The following is a 25909-nucleotide window of genomic DNA, read 5'->3' on the forward strand; positions in this document are numbered from 1 at the left end:
GATCTTACCTGCTTTCCACATTCTTTATCTCAGTCATCTGCTGCTGCATCTGCTGCATGATATTCTCATATCTGCCCTGAGACTTGCGGGATGAGGCTTCCAGGCTGGCTTTAGTTTCTGCTAGTTCTTTCAATAATCGCTGGTTTTCAGACTCCACCTTATTTAGGGCTTTGGTATAACTTTCCTGGAATTCTGCCAGGGGGGCACTTTTTCCCTTAAGGTGACAGAAGTGCTTTAGTCAGCGCTGCTGTGTTTGTTCACCAGCCCAGCTTTCCCTAGAAAGTTTGATTTTGTATTGCAAATTTAAGAAGTAAATTTTCCAAGTCTTCTACTAGGAAAAAATCCCTTCAGAGTGTAAATCAATCACCAGCTGTCTGAATGAGTCTACATCTAGAAAGACCAAACTAATCAAACCTACATAGGTACAAGCTTCCCTCATTCATCTCAATTGGGTGTGAACTTCAAGACCAATTTGTGATCACTTAAATGTCAGTCACATTAAATGTGTTCCAGCTGCACAGCTCACCACTAACACCAAAGCCAATGGGACTGCTTGCTTGTACCTGGGTATACAAAAAATCTCCTGACACTCCACTCATTTGAAACCGCTGTGTGATTAGTGTATTTGCCAACTGCAGAGAAAAGCTTAAATAACCAGCTGGGACAGACCCCTCTAGAGTCACGAGTCCAAGATCCTATTACCAAGAAATCCAACCACACATGCACACACAGATCAGAGCATAACTGACGTCAGCTGAGCAACACTGAGCAAACATATACATTTTTGAAATATCAAGTTTTTAGCTCAGTAATTTCCCTTAGTAAGATTATTCCCTTAGTAAGATTATTTACTACCCCATCTCCTTCACTTCCCTATTCCTTCACTTCCCTATTCTAATCAGCTTGCAAGAGCTGCAACATATCTGCAAATGCTGAGATGTCATTCAAGATTTTCAAGTGAAATTTCCTTCTGTATTTTCAAGTGGAGACGTAGAACATTATCAAACCTGCTCCCTACCATTTGTTTCTTGTCACATCAAAATGTTGAAATGCATTTTGTAACATGTGATCTAGATTAATTTCATTTCAAAATATGAATACAGTGGTACCTCGGGTTAAGTACTTAATTCGTTCCAGAGGTCCGTTCTTAACCTGAAACTGTTCTTAACCTGAAGCTCCACTTTAGCTAATGTGGCCTCTTGCTGCTGCACCGCTGGAGCCCGATTTCTGTTCTCATCCTGAAGCAAAGTTCTTAACCCGAAGCACTATTTCTGGGTTAGCGGAGTGTGTAACCTGAAGCATATGTAACCCGAGGTACCACTGTATACTTGTAAACTGAAGAACAAAATCAAACTCAGAATCCACCCCACCCCCCGTACACCATGGAGGCTGTAGGGACATGACTCCCACCCCTCTATGCAGAGGGCTATTGGACTCATGAGCTGCTGCCCTGCTCACCCTATCTGTTGTAAAAATGAACACCTGGACAAGGAGATTTTCCAAAGTATAGGGAGATCCCATGTTCAAACTAACACAGGATCAATTTGGTTCACTTCTCCCCATAATGACAGAAGTGGGGAAACAGATGGAAGGAAACCCGAGGCCCACACGTTGTCTCACAAGGTACAGAAGAGACTGTGTGTGTGTGTGTGTGTGTGTGTGTGTGTGTGTGTGCAATGTCTGAACAGCCAAATTATCTCACTTGATTATAAACACAAACCAAATTGTATTTTCTTAATACCTACTAAAATTAAATGCCCTAGACAAATCTTCACTAGTATTCAATTTTCAATGTTTTGTTCTCAAATGCTTGTTTTCTCCAGAGAGCTTAAATTATGGGGAGGGGTGGGGAGGGGCACAAGAAGACACCACCCTCTGATATGCCCACTTTAATTACCAATATGAGACAATTCTGTCTGCTGCAGCCATGTGCAGAAAACAAGTTCCACCAGTTCAGCAACATTCATCGGGGGAAATCATCTGCAACAGTGTTCTTATTACTGAGAAGAGACAGCACAATTTTTCTGTGACAATGTGGATGGGCTTCAAATTACTATAACTATGTGTAGGGGTTCAATCAAAACATTGTGTGAGCAGGCTTTGAATGCCAACTTTTATTGCAATGTTTCATTTTATACTCTCCTTCACTAACATTGCACTGACACCTAGTGGGCCCAGAAAATAAAATATACATAGTTCAATCTGTCCATCTTTCTATACTAACGATTAGGATGTTTAGTCAGAAGTAAGACTCACCAATTTCACTTAAACCCTACTGTGACTTAACCTGCAAGCTTCAGTATAAACATATCAAATCACCTTTCAAAGCTTTGTATAAATATATGAAAGATGCACTTGCCTGCGCAACACACACAAAAGCCAAGTGTTTTATAGAGAGAATACAAGTGCACAACACTTCAAATAGCACATCCCATCACACCAGACACTTACCTTCTGAAGAATTTCTGAGAGCTGGTGATTGTCTTGCTTAAGAGATTCCAACTGCGACAAAACAGCCTGAAGTGACAGGGTGGGGGGTGGGGAGAAGTTACCATTTTTTCCCGTTAGTACCGTATTTTTCGCTCTATAACACGCACCAGACCATTACACGCACGTAGTTTTTAGAGGAGGAAAACAAGAAAAAAAATATTCTAAATGAAACAGTGGATGTATGATTTTTGTGGTTCATGCTGTGGCCACAGACATGTGATCTGACAGTGAGTTTGGAGTAGCCCAATGCAAAAATCCTGAGGATCCATGTGGATCCATGCTTTGTAACCATGTTTTTGCACCACTGCGACCCTAGGCAACAGTGGGTGCGTGATTTTTTTGGTGCAAGATGTAGCCATGGACATGCTATGTGATCTGATGGTGAATTTGGGGTGACCCAATGCAAAAATCCTGAGGATCCATGCTTTGTAACCACGTTTTTGCACCATTGTGGCCCCAGGCAACAGTGGGTGCGTGATTTTTTGGGTACAGACTGTAGCCATGGAAATGTAATGTGATCTGATGGTGAATTTGGGGTGACCCAATGCAAAAATCCTGAGGATCCATGTGGATCCGTGCTTTCTTACCACGTTTTAAATGGGGAGGGAAGGAAAAACGCAGAAGGGACAAGGAGCACAAGAGGGGTGTGCGGAGAAGCAGCTGGCTAAGAATGCAGGGGAGGGGTTTAACGGGGGGGGGGAGGAAAGGAAGGTAAAAGTTCCCCCCACCCACCCAAGCCAGCCCTCTCTCTCTCTCTCTCTCTCCCACCTGCATGTTTTTCGGCTGCCTGCGAGTCCCTAGAGCATGGAGAGGAGGAGGTGGTGGGCTGGAGCCTGCGCGCAGTGTGACTAGGAAAGAATTAGAAGGAAGGACACGATCCTTTCCTTAACCCTCTGCTTGCCAGGAGGGCAGGGGATTCCCTGCTCTTTGTTGAGTTTGAGCAAACGCAGCAACAGAAGCGGGTGGGCAGTAAGACCCTGAGGCAGAATGCAGTAAAGTAGCAGCTTCCGCCTTCCCTCTGCCCGCCCGCCCGATCTTATTTTTGCCTGATTTTTGCCTATTTTTGCCCCTGTGCTCCAGCGAGTCAGCTCCAGGGACCACACATTCGCTCAATAACACGCACAGACATTTCCCCTTACTTTTTAGGAGAAAAAATATGCGTGTTATAGAGCGAAAATTACGGTATATTTCACATGGAGGAACCATATAGCCCATAAACTTGTGCCAATCTGAGAATTGTAACCTTAATCTTAGCAAGTTTCTAGCCCTCATAGCTAACTCTGAAAATGTGGTGCCAATACAGCTAAAGGTCTGGAACATACGTGCAACCAAAGAAGTGTCATCCCACAACAGATGGTTTCCTCTAATGCAGGGCTCACCAACCAGGCACCCATGAGTGCCATCATTCCTGCAAAAGCCTTCTTCATCAGTAACCCACAGGCAGGGCCCCAAGACTCTGATATTTCATTTTTTAAAAATTAAGTTTCTAGCCATCCTAGAAAGCTATAAATCAAAATGTACAGGCAGCTTTCTATGCAATTTCTGTGAAATTAGCCAGCCTGGCTACTCCCAGCTGGTAGTGGTTTTTGCCAATGAATACATGAGAGCTGTAGTTCATAAATGAGTTGTTTGGACACCAGGCAACAGATATCCCTGGGGTCCCAAAGAGCAGCTGTTTTCTCCTCTCCTTTAGTGGCCTCTGTGCTTCTGTGTTATTTTTGAGACCTCAGACTTTCCATAGTTTGCCTTTTCTTTTTCCCTAGTAACCAAGTGTGGCGTTTGCCCATTCTTTGGGGATACGTTTGTATTGGGGGAGAGAAAGGGTTAATAGGTTTACCAATAAGAAAGCCTGGCGGAGCCTACCTGATTTTGAGGCTCAGCCCAGAGGTTTTGACAGTTAGTTCGGTTGGTTCTTTTGGGCGGGGAGATAGAAGAGTCAGAGTGAGTTACAGACAGGGACATGATTGAGAGGGAATAGACTGACAGCTTTTCAAATATATTTTAAAACTTGTTTGTGTTTGAAATAAACTTTAATCTTCATTGTTTACCTGACTGAGACTCAATACTTCACCGGGGAACCCTGGGTTTTTTCCACAAAATTGGTGGCAGCGGAAGAATAAAGTAGTTTTGTATAGGTCAGTAAGTCTGTGAAACAATGGGGGGCTCTGTATGAACGCCACACCAAGCTACATCTTTCCTGCAGTGGGTTCATCTGGGATTAGGTATGCCCTAGAAATTATTATTATTTTCTAATATTAAATAATCTCTACTCCTCTGCCAAATGCAAATGTGAAAACTTTATGAAAGAGGCTTAGACATGCCTCCTACCTGCAGAGAAGCTAAAAACCAGGGACTCATTAAGAATTCACTGCATAGTCAACTTATAGTACAATGGTATACATGTGTTTAATGGGACACTTTAGGCTATGGGTTGGGGTTGGGGTTGGCATTGGGGAAAACCAGAATATTTGTGCCTTTAACAGCTGTGCGGAAAAGGCTTAGCCTTTTCCAGTATGGAAAGACAATTATAGAAAAAGCTTCACCATGACTGCACAAATTTTTTGTTATGCCACCCCTCCCATGGCATGTTGTGACTGGTGCCCACAGCACTCTTTCAAAATGCAAGATGTGCCTACTGCTCCATAAAGGTTTGCAACCCCCTGCTCTAATTGCTATACATCAAAACATTTTGAGGGATAACGGCCTATTTACCCTGTGCTCCACTGCCTTCCGTTCTGCTTTTTCAATCTCCATTTTTAGTTGCTGCTCCAAGTTTAAAGTACAACTATTTGATGAGGCAATTGTGATGTCGCGCTGGTGAAGCTCCCGTGTTAGCTGAGCAACCTCCTGCTTCATTCCTTCTAACTCGCTGTTGTGACTATGTTCTTTGTGCAATCGCTGCTCCTTCAGCTAGACAGAAACATATATGAAATTTGCAGTTAACATTTCACTGATTATCAGAAATCTCAGCATACAAAGCTCTCTGGAAGCACAACATCCTCCAGTTGCTCACTACTTAATCCTAGTGAGCAGCACTGTTTCCTAATTCATTCAGTACTAATGCACAGTGTAATAGTTCTGCCTGTATACATTGATCTTCTGCATTCTTAGGGCAGTTGTATTTCATTGAATCGAGGGATTAATGATAAACTAGCAAATTACCCACAAGTGGACTGGCCAACTGAATTATTCACACCATAACAATGCCCCCTGACTGTTCCTGAGCTTCTACTGCACACAAAAGTGCAAAGAAGACAAATATTTTTAAAAATATTACCAAAATGCAGAGGCCAGAAGAGTAAAGGACCCACTTTTTGTCATCAAAAAAGGTGATAGGTGCCAATAGTCAAATTGTAAGCACCATTTCAAAAACTAATGCTGAACACAACTGAACACTAAAAAAAATTGCTTTCCATTCTATATGAAATACTCACTGACCTAGCCATTGGACCAGGCTGAGCTATTAAACAAAATTGAGGGAAGGACTTAAGACACAGAAACTGAAGAAGCTGATTGTTGCATAGTTTGTTACACTCTATGGACTAAAAAATCCCTAAAATGAACATCAAGCCACATCAGAGTAAATTCTTAACTTAATACATAGATGACATCTAATACATAGACAAAACTCAGAAGCAACCATTAAAAACAAGGGTGCTTACTAGGTGTAATGGGGCTTTCAGTAACAACATTGATTCCTACAGTGCCCAAACCTATTTTAAAATGATATATCACTGCACATCTTTTATTTGCACAAAAGACCCTCACCTTTTTTATCTCAGCCTTGGCCTGGCAGAGGTGCTCTTCTGTCAGCTGCAGCTCCTGGCATTTCTCAGTTAGCAATTCACTCGGCGGGGCATGGTTTGCATTTGCAGAACCCAGGCTATATTCCAAAATGGTACAAGCACAACAAAACACAAAAGACTTTGTAAACTATTGTAGCAAATCGCTATGGAGAGGAGAGTGGCAGCCATTTTGCAATTACAGTGGTGCCCCGCAAGACGAATGCCTCGCAAGACGGAAAACCCGCTAGACGAAAGGGTTTTCCGTTTTTGAGCTGCTTCGCAAGACGATTTTCCCTATGGGCTTGCTTTGCAAGACGAAAACGTCTTGCAAGTGTTCCGATTTTTTTCCGCTCCCCCCCTTTTTCTAAGCCGCTAAGCCGCTAATAGCCTTTTAGCCGCTAATCCGCTAATCCTTTAATAGCCGCTAAACCTTCAATAGCCGCTAAACCGCTAATAGCGCTAATCCGCTAAGCCACTAATAGGGTTGCTTCACAAGACGAAAAAAACGCTAGACAAAGAGACTCGCAGAACGGATTAATTTCGTCTTGCGAGGCACCACTGTATCTGAGCCCCCGCAAAAAAATCTGATGCAGAAATCCCACTGAGCAACATCCAAGTTACAGAAACTTTTCCTTGGTAGCTTGTTGCTCACTCAACAATTCAACAGTTGATGAGAAGTTGTAATTTTAGTCACCTAGCAAGCATAAAAGTCGGACACAACTAAACGACTAAACAACAACAAAGCAAGCATATATGATTCTTAGACCTTTGTATGAGATAAAAATGTCTTAAATTACAGTCAGGCATCTCCAAGTAAGGATGTCCTATTCATATAATGCTAAATAAATTACTAAAAAGTTTAGACATTTCTAAGCCACCATTAGAGCCCTCTGCTACAGTAAAGATTCAGAACTTATCTTCTAAATTCAAACTCTTTTGTAAAGGTGGATAAATTTCTGCAATGATCATCTACCTGCCCTCAAGATGAATAATTTCAGGATGATCTAGGTGCAAGTGTATGTTGTCCAACTCTGTCCTGCTACGATAGATTCCATTGGCTCCTTCACTGCTCTGCAGGCACTCTTCCAGCGACCTGTACAGGAAGACATGTGAGTTCCTAAAGACCGTAGCCTTCTGACATCCAAATTAAATCAGACACACCAGTTCTATTAGATGTGCAAACAAACCCACAACACAGTTGAATATTGCGATGCTTGTTTCTGAAGTGCTAAATATATGATTAAAATAGAAAGTAGTACCTCAACTCTACATTAACAGCACTTAACCGTCAATGAAATAATCGTGGAAGAAATAATCATGTTCACCACCAGTGTTGCAAATGAAAAAGGGAACAGCGCAGCCCTTGCGTGTTACTCACCTTAAGCTCTGGCCAGGCAGAGCTATGGCCCAGTTCACATGTAATGCTAAGCCAAACCATACTAGAAGGGAGATTGTGGCAACTTTGCTTCCCCACTGGTACTGGTACTGCTACTGCTGTGATATAGGCCATGGTTTGGCTTAGTGTGTCATCCGAATCAAGGTTCATGGTTTGTCTCCTCAAAACAAACCACAAGCTGTAATTCAAGAACAAACCTTGGTTAAAGCTTGTGGTTTGTCTGAAGGAGGCAAACCAAGAACCTGGGTTGGACAATACACTAACCCAAATCATGGTTCACCTTGCATGAGGACTCAAGAACAAATGAAGCAGGCACACTCTTTTCCGGGAGACCACACATTTGTTTTCAGCAATGGTTTGGCTTAGTGTTACAAGAAAAGCAGGTCAGTTAGTTACTACTGCCTTTTTAAAGCTTGGAGCAGTAATTCAGGGACTCTCAGTAGGTCGTAACTATCAGTCACAAGGATCTTACAGTTTAAAATGTTGTTCCAGGTGTTAATCGGTAAGGAAAGAGGATGGGAAGTATGACTCAATTCTAGTATTATCATCCACCTTACAATTTCTGCCCAAGAAAAGTGCTCAACTTATGAAAGCCAACATCCAACAAGAGGGTTTTTTGGGGGGAAATTGAAACACTTTAAAGTAATACAATAAAGCAGAGATGATCTGACAATTATCTGGTGACTGACTCCATCCTAGTGAGTAGGATACGCAACAGGGATAAGCCTTTGCCTCCTTCCATACCATCTGAGAAGGGGAGAAGGCTAATTCTCACATTTGTGCTAGGCTTTGAATGTTCTCCAATTACCTCAAGTTCAGTATGTTGCCAAGAGACAAGACCCCATCCCCCACGTGAGATGGGGTTTATGTCAAACACAAGTGTCCTTGCTTATCAAGGCCAGTCAAAATTTGTGGATCCTTGAAATAAAAGGAACAAATAATAAGACATTCAATAAATGCATTTGGTCTGGCTGAAATTTCACGTATTTCACTGGACGGTAGTACAAAATCCTAAAAGCAGTCCATGTGTACCCTCACAAAATGTAATTCAAAATGCATGAATTTACTACAGTGGCAATTTTTATTTCAGAGAAGTAGGATTGGTGGTGTAGAGAATAAATAACCAGAGGCATTATTCTACTATTACAAGAACAAACAATTAAATTTAGCAAGTGTATTTGTTAACCTACTGAAGCAGTTCTCAAAAGGGAGAGGTAGATTATGGTAACTTCCACTGGATGTTTTGATGCCTCACTGAAAGCCTCTCAAACTGGCAACAGTTAATTGACAGTCAGTTAAAAATATTAAATCTATTTTCTCTTTCTCTCTCCAAGAAACATTTAGAAAATCCACCTTAAACCATGTTGTAGACTGATATAATCCTGCCTCTTTTTCCTTTTTTAAAATAACGTTTTTAGCAAATGCTGAATACTAATCACTATCTATCTTCAGTTGGGTTGGAAAAACACATGTGCTACAGTCTTTTCCTAGACATCTAGGAATATCTAGGTTTCAGGCAAAGGGCATAATTTCGGTATGTTTTGATGCCAAGAACCATACCTGACAAAAGCTTCTTTGTTTTGCAAGGTTTCAGTTAGTTTGGACACTTCCTTCTGTAATTGTTCTTTATGCATCTGTAAGTTGTTAATGAAGTCCTCCTGAGAGAGCAGAGTGGCTCTAAGTTCCATCTTTTCTTCATGTAGAACCTTCAGAGGAGAAGATGGAAATTAGTGATGAAAAGATACAACAAATGGGATTAAGATTTTAGAATAAGCACGCTATTGTGCTTGTGCATATACCCAAAGAGGAGGACAACTTGGAACAATCCCTTCCCTGTCAGACATTGCTTCTCAATTAGGCTCAGGATAAAGCTGGGAGGAAGCCTATTTAATTAGTGACTTGCCAGCCCACTACCATTACAAGCTGCATATTAACCTGCTTCCAAGCAATTCACTCACAGACCTCCAGTGAGTTCCGGGAAACTTTCAGCTCATCTAGTACTCTTTGATGTTCCTCCAAAATTTTCTGATTGCTAGAAGTTAAATCATCCACTTTCATATTCAGCCTTTCCACTTCCAGTTCATTGGCACAGATAGTGTCATTGGCCCTTTCCAACTTGCTAGTTAAGTGATGGATTTCAGATTGGCTCGCCAGCTCCACAGACTCAAACATTTGCTTCCGGCTGGACAGTTGAGCCTGTAACACAGAGAGCACTGTTCTGTTACGCTCCCCATTCCTGGCATAAATGAAATGGGTTAGGTTCTATTTTTGTCCACTTGTAGCAGTGATCACGACACTACTTCTGGAAGAAAAGAGCCACAAGAGGTTTACATGTCCAACTTCTCCAACTGCAACAAAAGTTTCCCAAGAAATATAGTACTTTTTCACTTATTAGATGGTCACTATAACTGATAAAGGGAATAAAGACGAACATATATGTTTGGAATCTGCAGACATAATGTGTCCCGTAAGACATACATATAAGTTAAGGGATATACATACACAAAACCTTTTGTGCAGGATGGCTTCCCTACTGAATAGGAAAGCTTTCAAACTGAGAGTTTTAAAGCAACCTAGGCATGCACTGTTTTTAAACTGAAGGTATCCAACCAACTTATGTAGGGTGTGAAAGTTTCCAGTATTGTATTTTTGTGCTTTTAGAAATGCATTGTTTCACAATACAAATCAAACTGGTCAACTGGAATGGATATAAAGCTAGTGAAATATAAGATGGAAGTTGTAATCATATTTTAGTCAACAATCCCTTAAAAATATTTATGCACACAGCTTTTCAAGCATGTTAAAACTAACAAAATGCTTTTCAGTGCCTTCATTTTTCCACTTTAAAATCTAAATAATGTAAGGGAAGTGTATGTAATTGAGTTTCACTTCTTAAAATATTTACAAGTATTCTTATCAAAATAATTTCCAAGTAAAGCTCTGAATCTCTATGAATGTAATAAACCACTCTAAGTGAACTTTAATTATTTCCTCTCATCAAGTATTTCAGTTCTCAACTATGCTTGGCTTTCAGAAAAACTTTTCTGATATTCACATAACATGTACAATTAACATGTTATTGAGCTCCTTGGAAGATAAAGGTGGCCTATGAATAAATGAATATTTTTTCCCCTTGAAAACCCACATCATCAGCATCCAAGGAGGCAATCCTATTCACCCTCAGGTGTATGTCACATGGATTTTAATACAACTTATTCCCAAATCAATGTCAACAGGACGACTGCATACCTGCAGTTAAGAATTATTTGGGTTACATTAAATATAGACTAGGGTTCTGTCAGTGCAAGGATTTCCCCTATGCCAATGGAATGTTCTTCCCTCTCCTCCTGCCTGCATCCCCTAGATCTGTTCTAGAAGTTCCCTCAACCCTCAAGAACAGATGTGGGAATGGCGCAAGTGGCAAGAGAGAGTGGGAAGTCCTGTTGCACTGGTGGTGATCCTTGTGTGCATCTGCAACTATTTCACAGAATGCTGCCCTTTGACTGCTTTGAGAATCAAAATCCTACTACCTGGGGTTTTTTTGCTGCCCTGTCACTGATATGACCTTCTAGCTAAGGCTCCAAACAAATCTGCTTTCAATAGACTAAGCCATCAAAAACACAGGCACAGCTACAGCAAGGTATTTGTCTTCAAAAGGCTTACACTTTGTCCAAGCACATCTGTGAGCATCTTTCACAAAGCCACTATCAGTGTCAGCCTTAATCCTGTCACTGCCAACTTCTGCCATGCAGAACTTCCACTCAGTGGCAACTGCGGAGTCCATTAAGTGCAAAGCTCCCAGCAAGAGCTTCTTATCAACAACTCCAGTGTTTTGTGTCAGACCAAGTTTATTCACAGCTGGTACCTGGTCAGTTAAACTAAGCCACAGCGGCACTAACTCAATGAACAGATTAATTTTTCAGAAACAGCAGAGGCTCTGCACGCTTGCTTCAAGAGACACAAACAGCACAGCTATGCATTAACACTACCTTGGTTACCCTGCCACATAGGAAATGCACCATTTTTAAAAATCATTGTTTAAACAGGTTGCATACACCTGGTGGCATGTTGTCTGGCATCTATACAGTTTTGAACAACATCGTATTTTAATTCTTTCACACTGTGCAATTACCCAACCAGAATCATTTTATGGCCTTTCTCCAGCTGGCACTTGACAGCAAAGATAGGCAATTGCCTTCCAGCCACTGTACAGTTTTCAGATTATTTCCTGGCCTTGTCTACATATTGAACAGGACAAGGTTATTCCATCAGGAGTTTCATTGTCATTTCACTGGTAACCTAAATTGTGCTAAGGCTCTGAAGTCTGCCAGTAAGTCCTTTCCAAGGCAAACTCCTCATCCGTTAACTCTACCTGAATGAGATCAGACTGCTCAGAAAAAGCCTTCCGCTGTGCTTCCAGTGATGCCACGTGCTGCTGGTAGTGCAAGCGCTGTTTCTCCCAATCTAGAGATTTCTGGCGGAACTCCTGTAAAGACAATTGGTAATCGCTATTGATGTGGTTGAAAAATACCCACTATCCCAAATCCAGTATTTTCTATCTTGCCCCTATCCTTATCCAAGTCAAGAACCTCATGAAGTACTGTAAGCCTGCAAGGTACATGCATATAACTTACGCACATTCAGCTTTATGTGCTTGGCAATAAACAAACAAATAAAAAGGGGGTGGGCAACGGGTGGGGGGGGGGACTTTGGCAAATCCCACCCACCACTGAACCCAATGTGTTTTGAGTGCAGTGGTACCTCTGGTTACGAACTCCGCTAATTTGGAAGTAGCAGCTCCTGGTTGTGAACTTTGCCCAAGGATGCGAACTGAAATCGCACGCCAGAGGCACGCACACAGCGGGACACCCCATTAACGAAAGTGGGCCTCAGGATAAGAACAGTTTCAGCTTAAGAATGGACCTCCAGAACAAATTAAGTTCGTAACCAGAGGTACCACTGTATATACAATTTTGGCTTTAGGTGCGATCCCCAGAATGTCACACTGTGTTTGTTGGGGTCTTACTGTAATCTAATACAACCATTCATAAGAACAATATTTTATTTTGGTTTCCAGTCCATTTTTTTTTATGCCAGTTATTGCTTGTATAGATGTTGGACAAATGCCTTTATAAATCTGAGAGTTCTTTAGAGTTTTGTTTTTCAAAGTGTCTGCCACAGAGACCATGCTACAGAGACCATATAGGTTGTAAGCATGGAGTATACTGTGACAATAATGATAGGTCCAGAAAAAGATACAGCATCTGAAAAACAATACTGAATTTATCGTGACAGGAAAATTAAGGTGGTCTTGGAAGACCCTACAAAATGCTTCCAGCCAACAGTAGGAAGAAGGCATCCCCAGGTCTTTGAATGATCTGTCATTACACATTCAACTAAGTTTATCAGAACACATCATTATCTCTCAAGGGGTTTCTAAGTAATGAACATTAAAAAAAAAATACTGATTCTATCATATCCTGTGTCACACAGTCCTCCGAGTTATTATGCTACTGCAAATATATAACATTTTCCAAATGTTCCAGGTAAAATATATTTTATCTGAAAAAATGCTACACATCCCCTGAATGATAAATTTGTTCTTGTGTAAGCACTATGTGGGATGAGGCTGTGTAGCATGAGTGCATTAAATACTGCTTTTGACATAATTAGTAGGGATGGACAAACTTACTCCACAAGAAATTGCAATTCTCGCATTAAGAAATAAATCCCATGGTACAAGCTCAGATGAAATCTCAATTTTTCTGTCATTTCATAAGTATATTTAATTCCTGCACATTCCTGCACAACAGGAAAAGCACTTTCCTTGTCCATTACCAGAGATTACTTAATTGCCCTCAGGGTTCATCCTCACACACTCTTTTCATACAGAACACCAGAGATTTCATATGTATAAAGGCAATGGTATACATCTGTAACTGTGCCAATTTAATATTTTTTAATTAAAATAATTAACCCCCTAAGCAGCATTTATGTTTTCAAGGCTGTATCTAGTGGGAGACATAGGAAGCATTCTGACTCCATCACTGCTCAACTCACAGTGGCATGGGTTTAGTTCTGGAATGTGGCTATCTGAAAAAAGCACGTGCATACAGAGAGAGAGAGAGAGAGAGAGAGAGGGAGGGAGGGAGGGAGGTAGATACACAGAGATTGAATGCACAAGCATTATGTACCAGTATGTGTCATGAATGCAAATTACAAAGACCCCCTGCAAAATTTCTTGAACCCCAACAATAGAACTATATTGATACATTCCTGTACATACTGGAAATAGGCAAAGTTCAGTTCCAAGACAAAGGATAAAATGCAACATAAGGTGCCTGTTTCTCTCATATACTCACACAAACACACCTCTGCTAAATATTACAGTAATAAGCTAGCAAATAAAAAAAGTTTCTAAATATTTTTGCAACTTATTACAAATTCATTGATCAAAGAACCTGCTGGCTTAAGATCAGTATTAAGACTCTCTCATATTGGCTCAAGATCCACAAAACTGAGAAATCTGAAGCCGCCTTAACAGCAGACATTGCCCCATGCATTGCCATGTGATCAGCAATGATGCTGTGCAATGTTACAAATTGTGCTTCCTTACACCTTGCCCTCCATGCACTCACAGTTTTCCGTGGCCTTTCAGGTCCAAATCAAGAAAGGGAGGTTAGAGTGCCTGAGACCAGCCAAGATGCTCCACACTGTCCTGGTCTGCATAGCTAATCAGGGGGTACAACATACACTACCCAAAGTGTGACTGCTAACTGATTGAACAATTATGCCATATTTCTTTTCAAACAATTAAATATACCTTAAATCAGTGGTTCGCAATTGGGGGTTCACAGACCCACCCAGGGGGTCCATGGCACCATTCACATAACAAAAACTACCATAGAGATATCGAAATTTTCAAAAGTAGGGGGCCCCTGACTTGGCTTTTGAAAAACAGGTCTGCAGTACTTAGCTAATTGGGACCCACTTCCTTAAATAATTAAGTATCTAATTTAATACCTTAAATATTTAATTTGCAATTAAATATACCTGTGTATAATCAAATGCATTTAGTTATGCAGTCCAGATGCATTTTTTTTTTTACTTCTATAGGGGCAAGAGAATAATTGAAAAATTAATCAACATACTTTTGAAGCTCCCTGTACATATACAAAGACACTAAGCAAATAGCTTGCTTCAAGTCTAAAGCTAGAATCCAAAGAATCATGGAACAAATTCCTTGAGTCCAAGGGTCTTCAGCTTTGTTTCAAATCAGATTTTTACTTTAAAATAAATCCAATTTCAATGTTTAAATTATCAGTTTAAAAATAATATGTTCAAAGGAAATCACTGATTTTTATCAAACCTGTCATGGTTCAGGCTGGTTTCTTGCTTCTGTATAATGTACAGTTGTGCTCTTTAACCCCAAATGGGGAAAGCATACTGAACAAAAATAAAGCACTTATTCTTCCACACATTCTCAGAAATCTGATGAATATTGTGCTCGCCAGTGCTTGTACATCAGATTCCAAAGAGACCATGCAAATGTATATAAAAAACAGCTGAAAACATATTTGCTCAGAAAGCACTAGAGAAAAGAAACTAAAGGCCAATTCATATCTACTCAGAAGTAAGCCCCATTGAGTTCCATAGTTCTGAATTTATGAAACCCGGACCAGGACTGCATTTTATCCACTTACCTCTAACTTCTTAGTCAGGATGCTTACTTCAGATTGGTCCTCCTCTTGGCTCCTGGAGGGTAATTTCCTTGCTTCTTTCAGTTGTTTCTTCAGCAGTTTCTCATAGCTTCTCTTCAGCCTAGCTAGCTGTATGAAAAGCAAGGCAATTCACAGCATTGTGATTGGTGCTGTAGAGGAACACAGGTTTTCTGAAGCAATATTGCAACTTTGTAGGATACATTTTTATTATGGATTTTCTATTTTTTATTTGGACACTTCATTATTACAACAAATGGAGGAAGGATAAGAATAATACAACCCACAAAAGTAAATATTCCCATTAAATCCCTATTCTAACTCCCTCCAAACCGACAACTCACAAAATAATAAAAGACCGCAAAGCAGAAAATAAAGAAGGGGGAAAGAGAGAACAGAAAGTAGACTAAAGTTATGATAGGTCAGAAAATATGATGAAGCAAGTGTAAAGAAGCGGGGAGGGAACTGGCAGAGAGCTATGAGCTATCAGTGTTTTAACTGTTACAGCATCCATGGCATGCATAATTATTCAGAAAAAGTATACATTTAAAATAGGAATCTTGATTTAAGGCAGTCTAGAACAACTCTGGAAATGCTGTAAAGAGAACAGACAGTTTGCAGTAAAGATTAAACTATTACTACTACTATTATTATTATTATTATTATTGTTATTATTATTATTATTATTATTATTATTATTATCATCATCATCATCATTTCCATACCTATTTATATTTTTTAGAAAAAAATCTCAAAGCAGTTTACAACTGACATTAAAACACCAAATCAAACAATCCAGAATAAAACATTACTGAAGAAAGTCAACTATAATGTATAAACTCAAAGCAACATAAGTAACAGGAAGCTAAAATATTCTTAAAGATTTCAAAATAAAGCATTATGAAGGAGGTAAACTACAGAATGTACATTTATCGCCGCAGGGTTAACAACATTATCTTAAACATTAAAAGAAAACATTATTAAAGGAAGTCAAATACAAGGTGCACATTTAAAACAGCATAATTAGCAAGATAATAGATTATTATTATAAGCACAGAGCATATCTGCTGCTGGTGCTGCCAATAATGCCAACAGTGGTTCATGGCAGGCGGCAGATGTGGATGCTCAGGTTTGATGACTTGGATCTGCACTAAGAGTCACTCAAGTTGGTCTCTTAGTAATGCTGCATGTATTGAGAGGGGTATTTTTAGTCGTGGACCAAGTGCTTAAAATTACAGTAAATTTATAATTCAAATGTGGATATTCCAGATAGCAGTACCACTACTCTTAAAAGGGGGCACCACTTAAGAGTAAAAATTGTGACACTACACACTCTAGTGCTAGTATACACATAGACTGCCTTCTGCTATACTTACTGAATTGCTAACACTCTTCAGCCCTCCTGACTGCCCCCATACTGCTGCCAGTCCAGCTTCCAACCTTTGCAAATATCTGCCACTGCACCTCAATCTTGCTTGGCAGAATCCTTACTATCCCCATGGGGGAATCTCCTAAACAAGCACCATTACTCATGTTGGAATGAAAAGACTTCTAAAAATGTAGACAGATGTCTTCAGATTGCTAAAGCAACAGCACAAAATTAATTTTATTTATGGCCTACAGTAGGCCGCACTTGAACCAACTCTCCAGAGAAAAAGGTTAATGCATTACAGGTCTCATATGGCATTTAACTTCAAGCAGCTGACAAGAAAGAAGAAAGGAGGACAAAAGCGAAGGCCAAACATGAAAAGCTGTCACAGCACCCAACTCCTTATAGTGAAATAGCTGCAGTACAGCAAGCCCTTTGTTCCTTATTTTCTTACAGAATATTTTTTTAAAATCAGATTTCGGCTGCAACCATATACACACTTACTTGAAGTAAGCTTCACTGAACACAGCAAGGAAACATATAGGACAAGGCCCCAGGAAGAAAACAGACACAAATTCCCCATGAGAATAATACACAGAGAAGCTGCTGTAATATAAACAATCCACCCCACACAACTGTGGTTTAAAGGAACCATTAGCACAGGGAAAGCAAGATTTGAACTTAATACTCTGAGCTGAGCTGCTCCCAACCCACCCAACCATATTGAAGCTACCAACTGAGTTTGCAAAGGCAGCTCAACAGCCATTAGAATGATATACAGTCATACCTCGGGGGTTACAGACGCTTCAGGTTGCGTGTTTTTGAGTTGCGCACTGTGCCAAACCCGGAAGTACCGGACGGGTTAGTTCTGAGTTTCGGCGCTCACACATGCGCTAAATCACACGTTGCACATGCGCAGAAGTGCCGAATCGCAACCTGCATGTGCGCAGATACAGCGCTGCGGGTTGCAAACGTGCCTCCCACACGGATCACGTTCGCAACCCGAGCGCCCACTGTACTACCACCAGCAAAAAAAGTGGAGCTTGGGAGGCAAAATGTTTTTATCTATTAGCAAGAAAAGATGCCAAAATGAGCCTAGGCTTTAGAGTTAATTAACACAGCTTATTAAACTCAGATCTTAAAGATATTTAATAAGGTAGTTTTTCTTAAGGGTCAGCTAACCAAAGGGCTAACACAGATTATGAAAAGGAATGGAAGGGTATGAGATTATATATATATATATATATATGTGTGTGTGTGTGTGTGTGTGTGAGAGAGAGAGAGAGAGAGAGAGAGAGAGAGAGAGAGAGAGAGAAGTCTACATGATATAAATGAACTGGATATTTGAAAATGCTGGGCTTAACGAGTGTTCTATAGATAGTTGAGCAGAAGTAAAGCTATTTGAGATCTCCCAATGGAGTAAAACAAGAACAAATCAAGGTACACATATGCTGTGGATAGGGAAACAGTGACCCTCCAGATGTTATTCCAATTCCCATCAGCATTGCCAATGGTCAAGGATGATGGGATTTGGACTCCAGCAACAGCTAGAGAGCTCCAGGTTCCCCAACTCCTGATGTACGCCATCAACATTTTCCCAATAATGATTAGACATACTCAGCTGTATGTGAACTGTTCTCTTATTAATACCGCTTGACTTTGTTGAACTAAAAACCAACAAGTACTTACTTTAATTTAAACTTTCTCTAAATTCCTGGAAATAAAAGTACGCCATAGAGGGAAAGACTGCAAACATTTCGTGAAGCAAAATCTTTTTATGTTTACATCCATGTTAAAACCCACAGTGATTATGTAGAAAATAAACTGCACTTTTTATGTCCATTGCAATAACATAACTGCTGAATGTTTGCATCCATTAAATAAGCAAAACAGCAATCACTGCAAATTCCACAAGTTAAAAAGCGGATGTTAAAAGGTTTTAGGAAGAATTGACATATGCATGATTCAGGTTCTTGTTTTTGCACTTTCATGTGAACTGCATCATATTATATATATATTTATGAGATGACAAGATTATAGACATGGCAATATCATACAGTAACCTACAATATAAAATAAAAGCTGGACTTGAGGAGGCTCACCTCTTCCTGGACTTTTCGTAACTGCTGTTCATATTCCATAGTCATATCACGATTCAGTTGTTCCATCCCTTCTAGTCGCTGACACAGCCTTTCAATCTGAAAGCCACCAAATGTCATTTGACCAACAGCAGAAACCCTCTCCTTTTATTTTCCAACTTTTATGGGACAATGGAAAAAGTCACTAAAGTGAAGAAACTGTGAAAATCATCCTGTACAGCACAATTAAGGAAGGGTTCACTACACGTTATTTTCCTCAAACTTTGCTACAATGATCTCTCCACCACAAATAAGTGGTTGAGTCTACCCAAGTGTAACAAGGAAAACAGAAGACCACTGATTTGGCTGATCAGTGAAATGGGATAGAGCAAGTGTCTCTTTTGCCCCTGGCATGTTCTAAATTCCCAAGGTGGAGAGAGGAGCAAGAACACCTGCAAAGCAACTCCATTTCCCTCCCAAAGCAGCAACAATCTACAAAACTGAGGAGGTAGCACATCTGCCCACATTAACATTGATTGGAAAATGGAACACAGGTTATACTTTCTCTCTTGAGCCAAGGTAGACACAGTGTGAGGTTTGGAAATAGTGTCAGAACAAGCTTGTGCTGCTCCTAGAAATTGTTTGTGCTCCCAAAGGGAGGCCTTCATTACATTTTAATAAGCCTATAATTAGCCTATTCAGAAGTGAGATTAATAGCCTGCCACAATAAGGAACTGGAAAAAGAATGCACACTGTCTGTGCCAGCTATACACAGTAACAATGAAACAACTGCAGAATAAACCCAAGATGCCGTGTCACATTCTAAAGTGGAAAGTAAAATTTAAACCGATATCTGGAATATAATATATTATGTTAAACAAAATGAGAAGGCTTGGTTCCTATCCTGGGAGAAGGACAAGGCAAACCTTCCAACTCTCCTGGAATATTCAGCAGCTTTAGATACCTCAAGCATGGGATCCTTCAGGTTCAGTTGTCCCAAATGGGAATTTGGGTTACTGTTCTTCAGTAGTTTCATTCAAGAAAGTGATGCAGTAAAATATTGCTCTGCCCCACAATTGCTACGGGGCTTCATGTGCATATAACGTGGCTATAGTTATTCACACTCTGGTAGCCTCTTTTAGACTTGTGTAATGAGTTGTACTTAAGATTGTCGTTGAAGGCTGAAGAAATGTTACTTCATACAAAAGTTTGTGGAAAAGATATTGACTGAGGCTAATCATTAGTTCTGGAAAAACACTGGCTATCAGTCTGTTTCTGAGCACAGTATAAAGTTTTTAAAGCCCAAGATATCTTGGGACCAGAGTGCCTGAAGGATTATCTTCTTCAACATGAATCTGCCTCAGCATTAAGCTCAAAGATCTTGCTGTGAGGTCTCCCCACGCCTGCCCCAGCCCACAAGTGAGATAGGTAGTGGCCATGGATATAGCCTTTCCTGGGCTGATGATGCCATTATGGAATTCTCTCCCTCAATGAGGATTTACTGATGCCAAGCCCAATGTCACCTTTGGAGCCAGGTGAATACATTTTATTTACTCCAGATTTTTTTAGAATTGGAATATTTTACTCCTTTTTATGCTGAAGTTGTAATGCTAGTCTTTCAGGATTTTTGATTCAGCATTCATAAACTGATAAAAGGATATAGGAAAGATGAGAGGGGGTACAGCTTTATGCAGTGAAACAGCCTACAGTGAAATTTCAGAAAGGAAAGCATAGACAAGTACACATCGCACCAAAGCTATAAAAGTACCTCTTTACATTTCTCATCCAATGCATTCCTGAGAGAGGACAGTTCCTGCTCTCGCCCATCCAAGCAGGATTCTAGTGCCCGGGTTTGAGTTTCCCATTCAGCTTTCTTATGAGCCACCATTATGTCTATCTGCTTCATCAGCTCCTGTAGTTCTGCTTCACATGAAGTCTGGAAACTTCTATTAAAAATAAATACATTATCCTCATCCCTTATTTGAATGCTGTTTTTCCATGTTAAACCATGCACGGTTGCTTTAATCATGGAGCAAATACCGGAGAGAGATACCAGGTAAGCAAAGCTTTCTTTGCTTCTCTCACTCTGTCATACACACCATAATAATCAGGCAATGGTAATACTTCCAAAGACAACTCTTCTCCTGGATCCTTTTATTGCCATACTAAGGGATAGGTTCCTACAGCCAAAAGCACTAACAGAGAGCATGTAACGGGGCAATGCAATGTAACTTGAGCATACAATGATTGCCCACAATACACTCACAAGGATAAAAGCTGGGAAGCTGCATAACACCAGGGGTCATATTATTTTTTTAAAATGAAAGTGACCAGAAGGGCTTCAGCTAATTTGAATTTATCAGGCTTGGACTTTGTGGTCCACTCCAAATCCTAAGCACAACAACAAGGAAGTGTTAAGTGGAGTTTGAAATGCCTCATTTTCCCAAGAATGTCCAAATATTTTTGCAACTTGGCAGCTTTTCTATAGAGGCAAACATTCTAAAGACACTAACTTTGTGGTTTTAAAACTTCACTTTGTTGTGCCAGGAGACCAGAGAATAAGCCACAGTGATGCTCAGAATTGGGGATTTTACCTTAGGGTGTAAGAAGTTGCTTTTTCCTTAATGAGGCCAATACAGTGGTGCCCCACAAGACGAATGCCTCGCAAGACGGAAAACTCGCTAGACGAAAGTTTTCTGTTTTGGAGGTGCTTCGCAAAACGAATTTCCTATGGGCTTGCTTCGCAAGACGACAATGTCTTGCGAGTTCCTGCTGGGTTTTTTTCTCCCCCCCCCCCTTTTTTCTAAGCCGCTAAGCCGCTTATCAGCTGATCCGATCAGCAGATAAGCCGCTAAAAGCCACTAATAGTGCTAATCCGCTAATCCGTCAATGGGTTTGCTTCGCAAGACGAAAAAACCGCTAGACGAAGAGAATCACAGAACGGATTCTTTTCGTCTTGCGAGGCACCACTGTAACAGCTTGGCCAAGAAAGGAAGCTCCATGGTGCTGTAGCATTGGACACACACACACACAAATATGCAAGCCCCTCCTAGCCATCCCCCAAACCCCAAAATATCAAATGTTAAAAACAGGAGCGGCACCAACATTTAGAACTTGGCAACTTGTTTTCACACATTGTTGATACATTATGAAAGTGCTGAGTATTTTAAATCATGTTTCACTATAGGTCTGCTTTTTTTGTTTCAAATATGTCTATGTTTACATCTTTCATTTTACAGACTGCATCCTAACTACGAGTAGATTTCCCAGTATACGTTAATTAATTTCAAGGTTTATGTTAAAGGTCTGTAAACTATTCTACAGTAAAAATATTAAATGTATTTGTTATGTAATGGAAATCATGGAGATCTGCACATCCATTTGCACAATTTAATCTGTTTTTAAGAATTGGGCTATCAAAGACTTGTGTTATTTTAGTGACAACTGAGGTGGCTGTGGGTAAATGGGAATGATAATTAAGCAAGGTAAAAATAGGACCGATGCTTTGTGAGGGATTGCTGGACAACAGCCTGATCTCCTGAAAACGTGGGTTACATCTTTGCAGTTTCTGACCCTTCCAAAGACATGACTGACACATAAGGAAAATATGTTTGTTTAATAATAAAAAACCAAGATTCTTAGGATGTCAAGTTCTGTGTAAGAAAGCTGAAGAAACACAGATACACTGTCCCTTTAATGAAAACAACAAGATCAAAGAGGAAAATATGTTCTAGAGCAGGGGTGTCCAGCTCCCAGGAGATGCAATCTACTCCCAGGGGGGGGACTGGCAGTGATCTACCAGTGGGGGGGGGGCAGACCAAAGTTGTTACTAAACGTGACGCAGCGAAAGACCAAGGGGGGAGGGGGGCAGAGACATGATTCTAATCAATGCGAGCGGTAAGGATCCTGCGATCAACCACGATCACCCAGGGGTCGACCTGTCGATCGCGGTTGAGGATTTCAGGAAGAGCAGCTTCATAAGCACATTCTGGAAGCTGTAGCTGCTTTTTTTTTCTGTCAAAATGGTAATACCCACCAGAGAAGAGCACAATTCTTTCACATAATGCTAGCAAAACAGGAGCTGTGAACGCAATTATTGTGGAAGTAACTATCATATCTGGGACTGAGAAGAAACTGACATGTGAAGCACATGTGCAAACCCATCTTCCAGGTTCAGTGTAATCTATGCATTTGTGTAATGTATGCATCTGAATAAAGCCATTAATAACTATTACTAGTACACACATACCTGCCCTGTATTCTTTCTAGCAATGCCTCCATCCTGAAATCACATCCTTTAGGGCAGCTAAAAAAGTAAGCAAAATAAAGGTTATACCACAGTAATTCATCACCATGTCCAATCTGTCTCTAGGTGACTGCAAAATGTGAGATGTGTCTGACAATTGAGAAAAGGAAAGGTGAAGATTTACACAGTTTACTTTAAGTATGCAGGGAATAGCTGTCACTTCAATAAATTTGTAGGCCACATATCAAGCACCTTAAGCACCTTATAAATGAAAGATAAATTGCAAGATAACAAACCAGAGTTATTACTCGCTTGCTATCTGGATTTTGCAAGTGCTTTAGTAAAGTATGTGGATTGTTTCCAATAACAAAGGGATTACATTGTTGCAGATTACATTGATATAAAGCCAAAAGTACCAATTATATGGACCTTTCTACATAAAAAGCTTGTTTGCAATTTTTTTTGCTGTCTTTGTGCCCTGCTCTCTTTTAGAGCATCAAACATAGAGCTACGAAATATTAGCCATCCAGGTACTAATGGGTTTATCTCCTTGTGGAACTATTGAAAGTGATGAAAGCCATTTTAGAGAAAAAAAGATCCAGGGTGAAAGATTCTGATGTGTGCATCCTCTGTATGCCTGCCTCAAGGGCTGATTTAATAATGTAGGCTAAAACCCAATTAAAAATATACCAAAAAACATACTTACATTATTTTTTAAAATAAAACTCACTCATTTAATATTTCCCCCCAGAAATCTTAAGTTGGAAAGGTCAACTTGTGAGCACACATGAGGGAAATGCAAAGATCTCAGATAAGAAAGTTGAGCCACTTCTAGAGACTGGTAAACCCTGGCGAAGGTTCAACACCTGGAGAGGCAAGGCATACTTCTCCACATCAAATTGTTTGAATTTAATGTGTGGAGAAGGGTGGGAAACAGGATCAGGCTGACAGGCAATGATTATGCCAGGTGACAGATTTTATTCTCCACCCCTGCTATAAACATAAAAGGTTTTGTAAAGTTTCTCACAAAGATGTGTATTGTTCCAAGGTTTTCTGAGTGACAGCTACATGTTTAAAAGCAAATTTATAAATGTAAGCAACATATTACTGCTTGTGAAACTCAGCATCTTTTTAAAACAAATGCAAGATAGCTATTGAGCTACCCAACTTGAGTATCTTGCTGTTCCTTACAAAGTCACCCCCCCCCCTATTCTTTTTTTATTCAGTCTGACTTTGTTCATTTGGGCATAATTCTAGGTATGTACACATATGGCTGTTGCTGAAGTCTCTATTTTTGAAGCTCTTAAGTAGTACTTTATATTGCAATAATAATTAAGCCTGATTGTAACACAAAAAAGAAAAAATGTCGCCTCAGATGTTATGTTATCCAGGTTTGTTTCAATGAGATGCTTAACACACCCATGCAATGTATAAATATTGAAGAATGGGCTGTTGAGTATCCTTTTCCCATGTAGGCCATGTATGTCTACATATGTATGCTATATGACTAATATGCATGCTTTAAATAAATTTTAAAGTACTGCACTTTTCAGCAAACCTAGCTTTCCTGCTGCTTTTAACTGCTCGTTTCATGGTGGTGGTTGTATCGCAAGACTATCCCAAAAACTTCTGCGAAAGGTGGTATTAAAAGCCTTAGACCAGCGTTTCCCCAAACTTGGGTTTGCCGGCTGTTTTTGGACTATAACCCCCATCATCCCTGACCACTGGTCCCAACAGCTAGGGATCATGGGAGTTGTAACTCAACACCAGCTGGAGACCCAAGTTTGGGATACACTGCCTTCGACAAATAACTGATGTGGGTGCAATACGATAAAAACTTTTAAGCTGCAAGGTTTACAGCTGCAAGCAGTTAAAAGGCCTCAGGTGAAAGGGGCGGGTGGTAACAAAAGAGTGTTCATTCAAAAACACATCCAGAGTTAAGCACAACAAAGAAATGCTTTGCTAAAACAAGTACTGTATCTGTAAAATCAGAAGCACAAGCTGCTTGGGAGTGAACTGAACGGTGGCGCTTTGCTTCCAAACAAGTAAGTGCAACACAGAGCTGGGCTGCAAAAAGCTATAAAACACGGGCTGAATTGCTGCAAGCAGGGCAGGCAAAAAGTCGCCAACGTTTCCCCCTGTTAAAAAAGGGTAGCTTGCAGCAAATGGCCTCTGGCCACCATTGAGCTGGAATTTGCCGCCTCCGACTGACAGTGGCTCCTGTCCCTCGAGGAAGAGGAGGAGGAGAGGGAGCTTTTCACAGCATGGAAGTAAAAGGGCGCTGTTGTTTCCCCCTGGCCGCTTTTATAAGGCGCTGCTTTCTAAGGGCCGACCTTGGAGACGAATCTCCACGCCCAAGTCGCCACCGAGGGCCAGAGCTCCGCGCTCCCAGCCGGCGGAGGGCAGAAGCCAGGAGGCAGTTTCGCGCGTGGGTCGCGTGCACACGTTACGAAGTTACCTCACAGGCGCGCGTAATAACCGAGGATAGCGCCGCGAGGGAGAGGCGGTTCTGCTGCCCGCGAAGTGCCAAAGGCCAACGAGGCGGCGCGCGCCCGGGTGAGCAGAGGAGAAAGAAGGGACGCCTCGCCAATCTCCCGTCACCCGGAGAAAGAGAAATGAGCCCGCCCGACCAACGCCGCGCCAGGGATAATGGCCGACGAAACAGAGTGTCGAGCTTCTCTTCTCCCGCGCGAGCCACTCAGCCACGCCCCCACGCCCCGGTTACCTCAGAACTTGGGAGTCGCTCTCGGGTTCGCGACTCCCGCCCGCGTTGTTTGGGTAAGCCTAGCGACGCTCTCTTCTTTTTCTCCCCCATCTCTATGGGTTT

General features: G+C 40.8%; 1 protein-coding gene across 9 annotated transcripts in view; it reads right to left on the bottom strand.

Annotated features, from left to right (window-relative positions):
* The window catches only part of CEP63 (centrosomal protein 63), a 28728-nt gene extending 2835 nt beyond the window's left edge, over positions 1-25893 (bottom strand). Inside the window, exons 1-13 of one of the 9 annotated variants that reach the window (XM_083506435.1) lie at positions 25808-25893; positions 23086-23142; positions 20605-20779; positions 18861-18956; positions 15375-15500; positions 12044-12157; positions 9634-9867; positions 9232-9377; positions 7249-7368; positions 6259-6373; positions 5203-5400; positions 2452-2517; positions 9-214 (exon numbers count right to left, since the gene is read on the bottom strand). In XM_083506435.1, the coding sequence (XP_083362561.1) occupies positions 9-214; positions 2452-2517; positions 5203-5400; positions 6259-6373; positions 7249-7368; positions 9232-9377; positions 9634-9867; positions 12044-12157; positions 15375-15500; positions 18861-18956; positions 20605-20779; positions 23086-23117 (1628 nt within the window). In that variant the 5' untranslated portion in view covers positions 23118-23142; positions 25808-25893. Of the gene's footprint in view, positions 1-8; positions 215-2451; positions 2518-5202; positions 5401-6258; positions 6374-7248; positions 7369-9231; positions 9378-9633; positions 9868-12043; positions 12158-15374; positions 15501-18860; positions 18957-20604; positions 20783-23085; positions 23143-25415 lie in introns of those variants that run through there. The other 8 variants (XM_083506432.1, XM_083506430.1, XM_083506437.1 and 5 more) reach the window with 8 other exon arrangements.
* Positions 25894-25909: the final 16 nt, after the last annotated feature.

Source organism: Podarcis liolepis (assembly GCF_965112155.1).
Source record: "Podarcis liolepis genome assembly, chromosome: 5".
NCBI classification, from domain to species: Eukaryota; Metazoa; Chordata; class Lepidosauria; order Squamata; family Lacertidae; genus Podarcis; species Podarcis liolepis.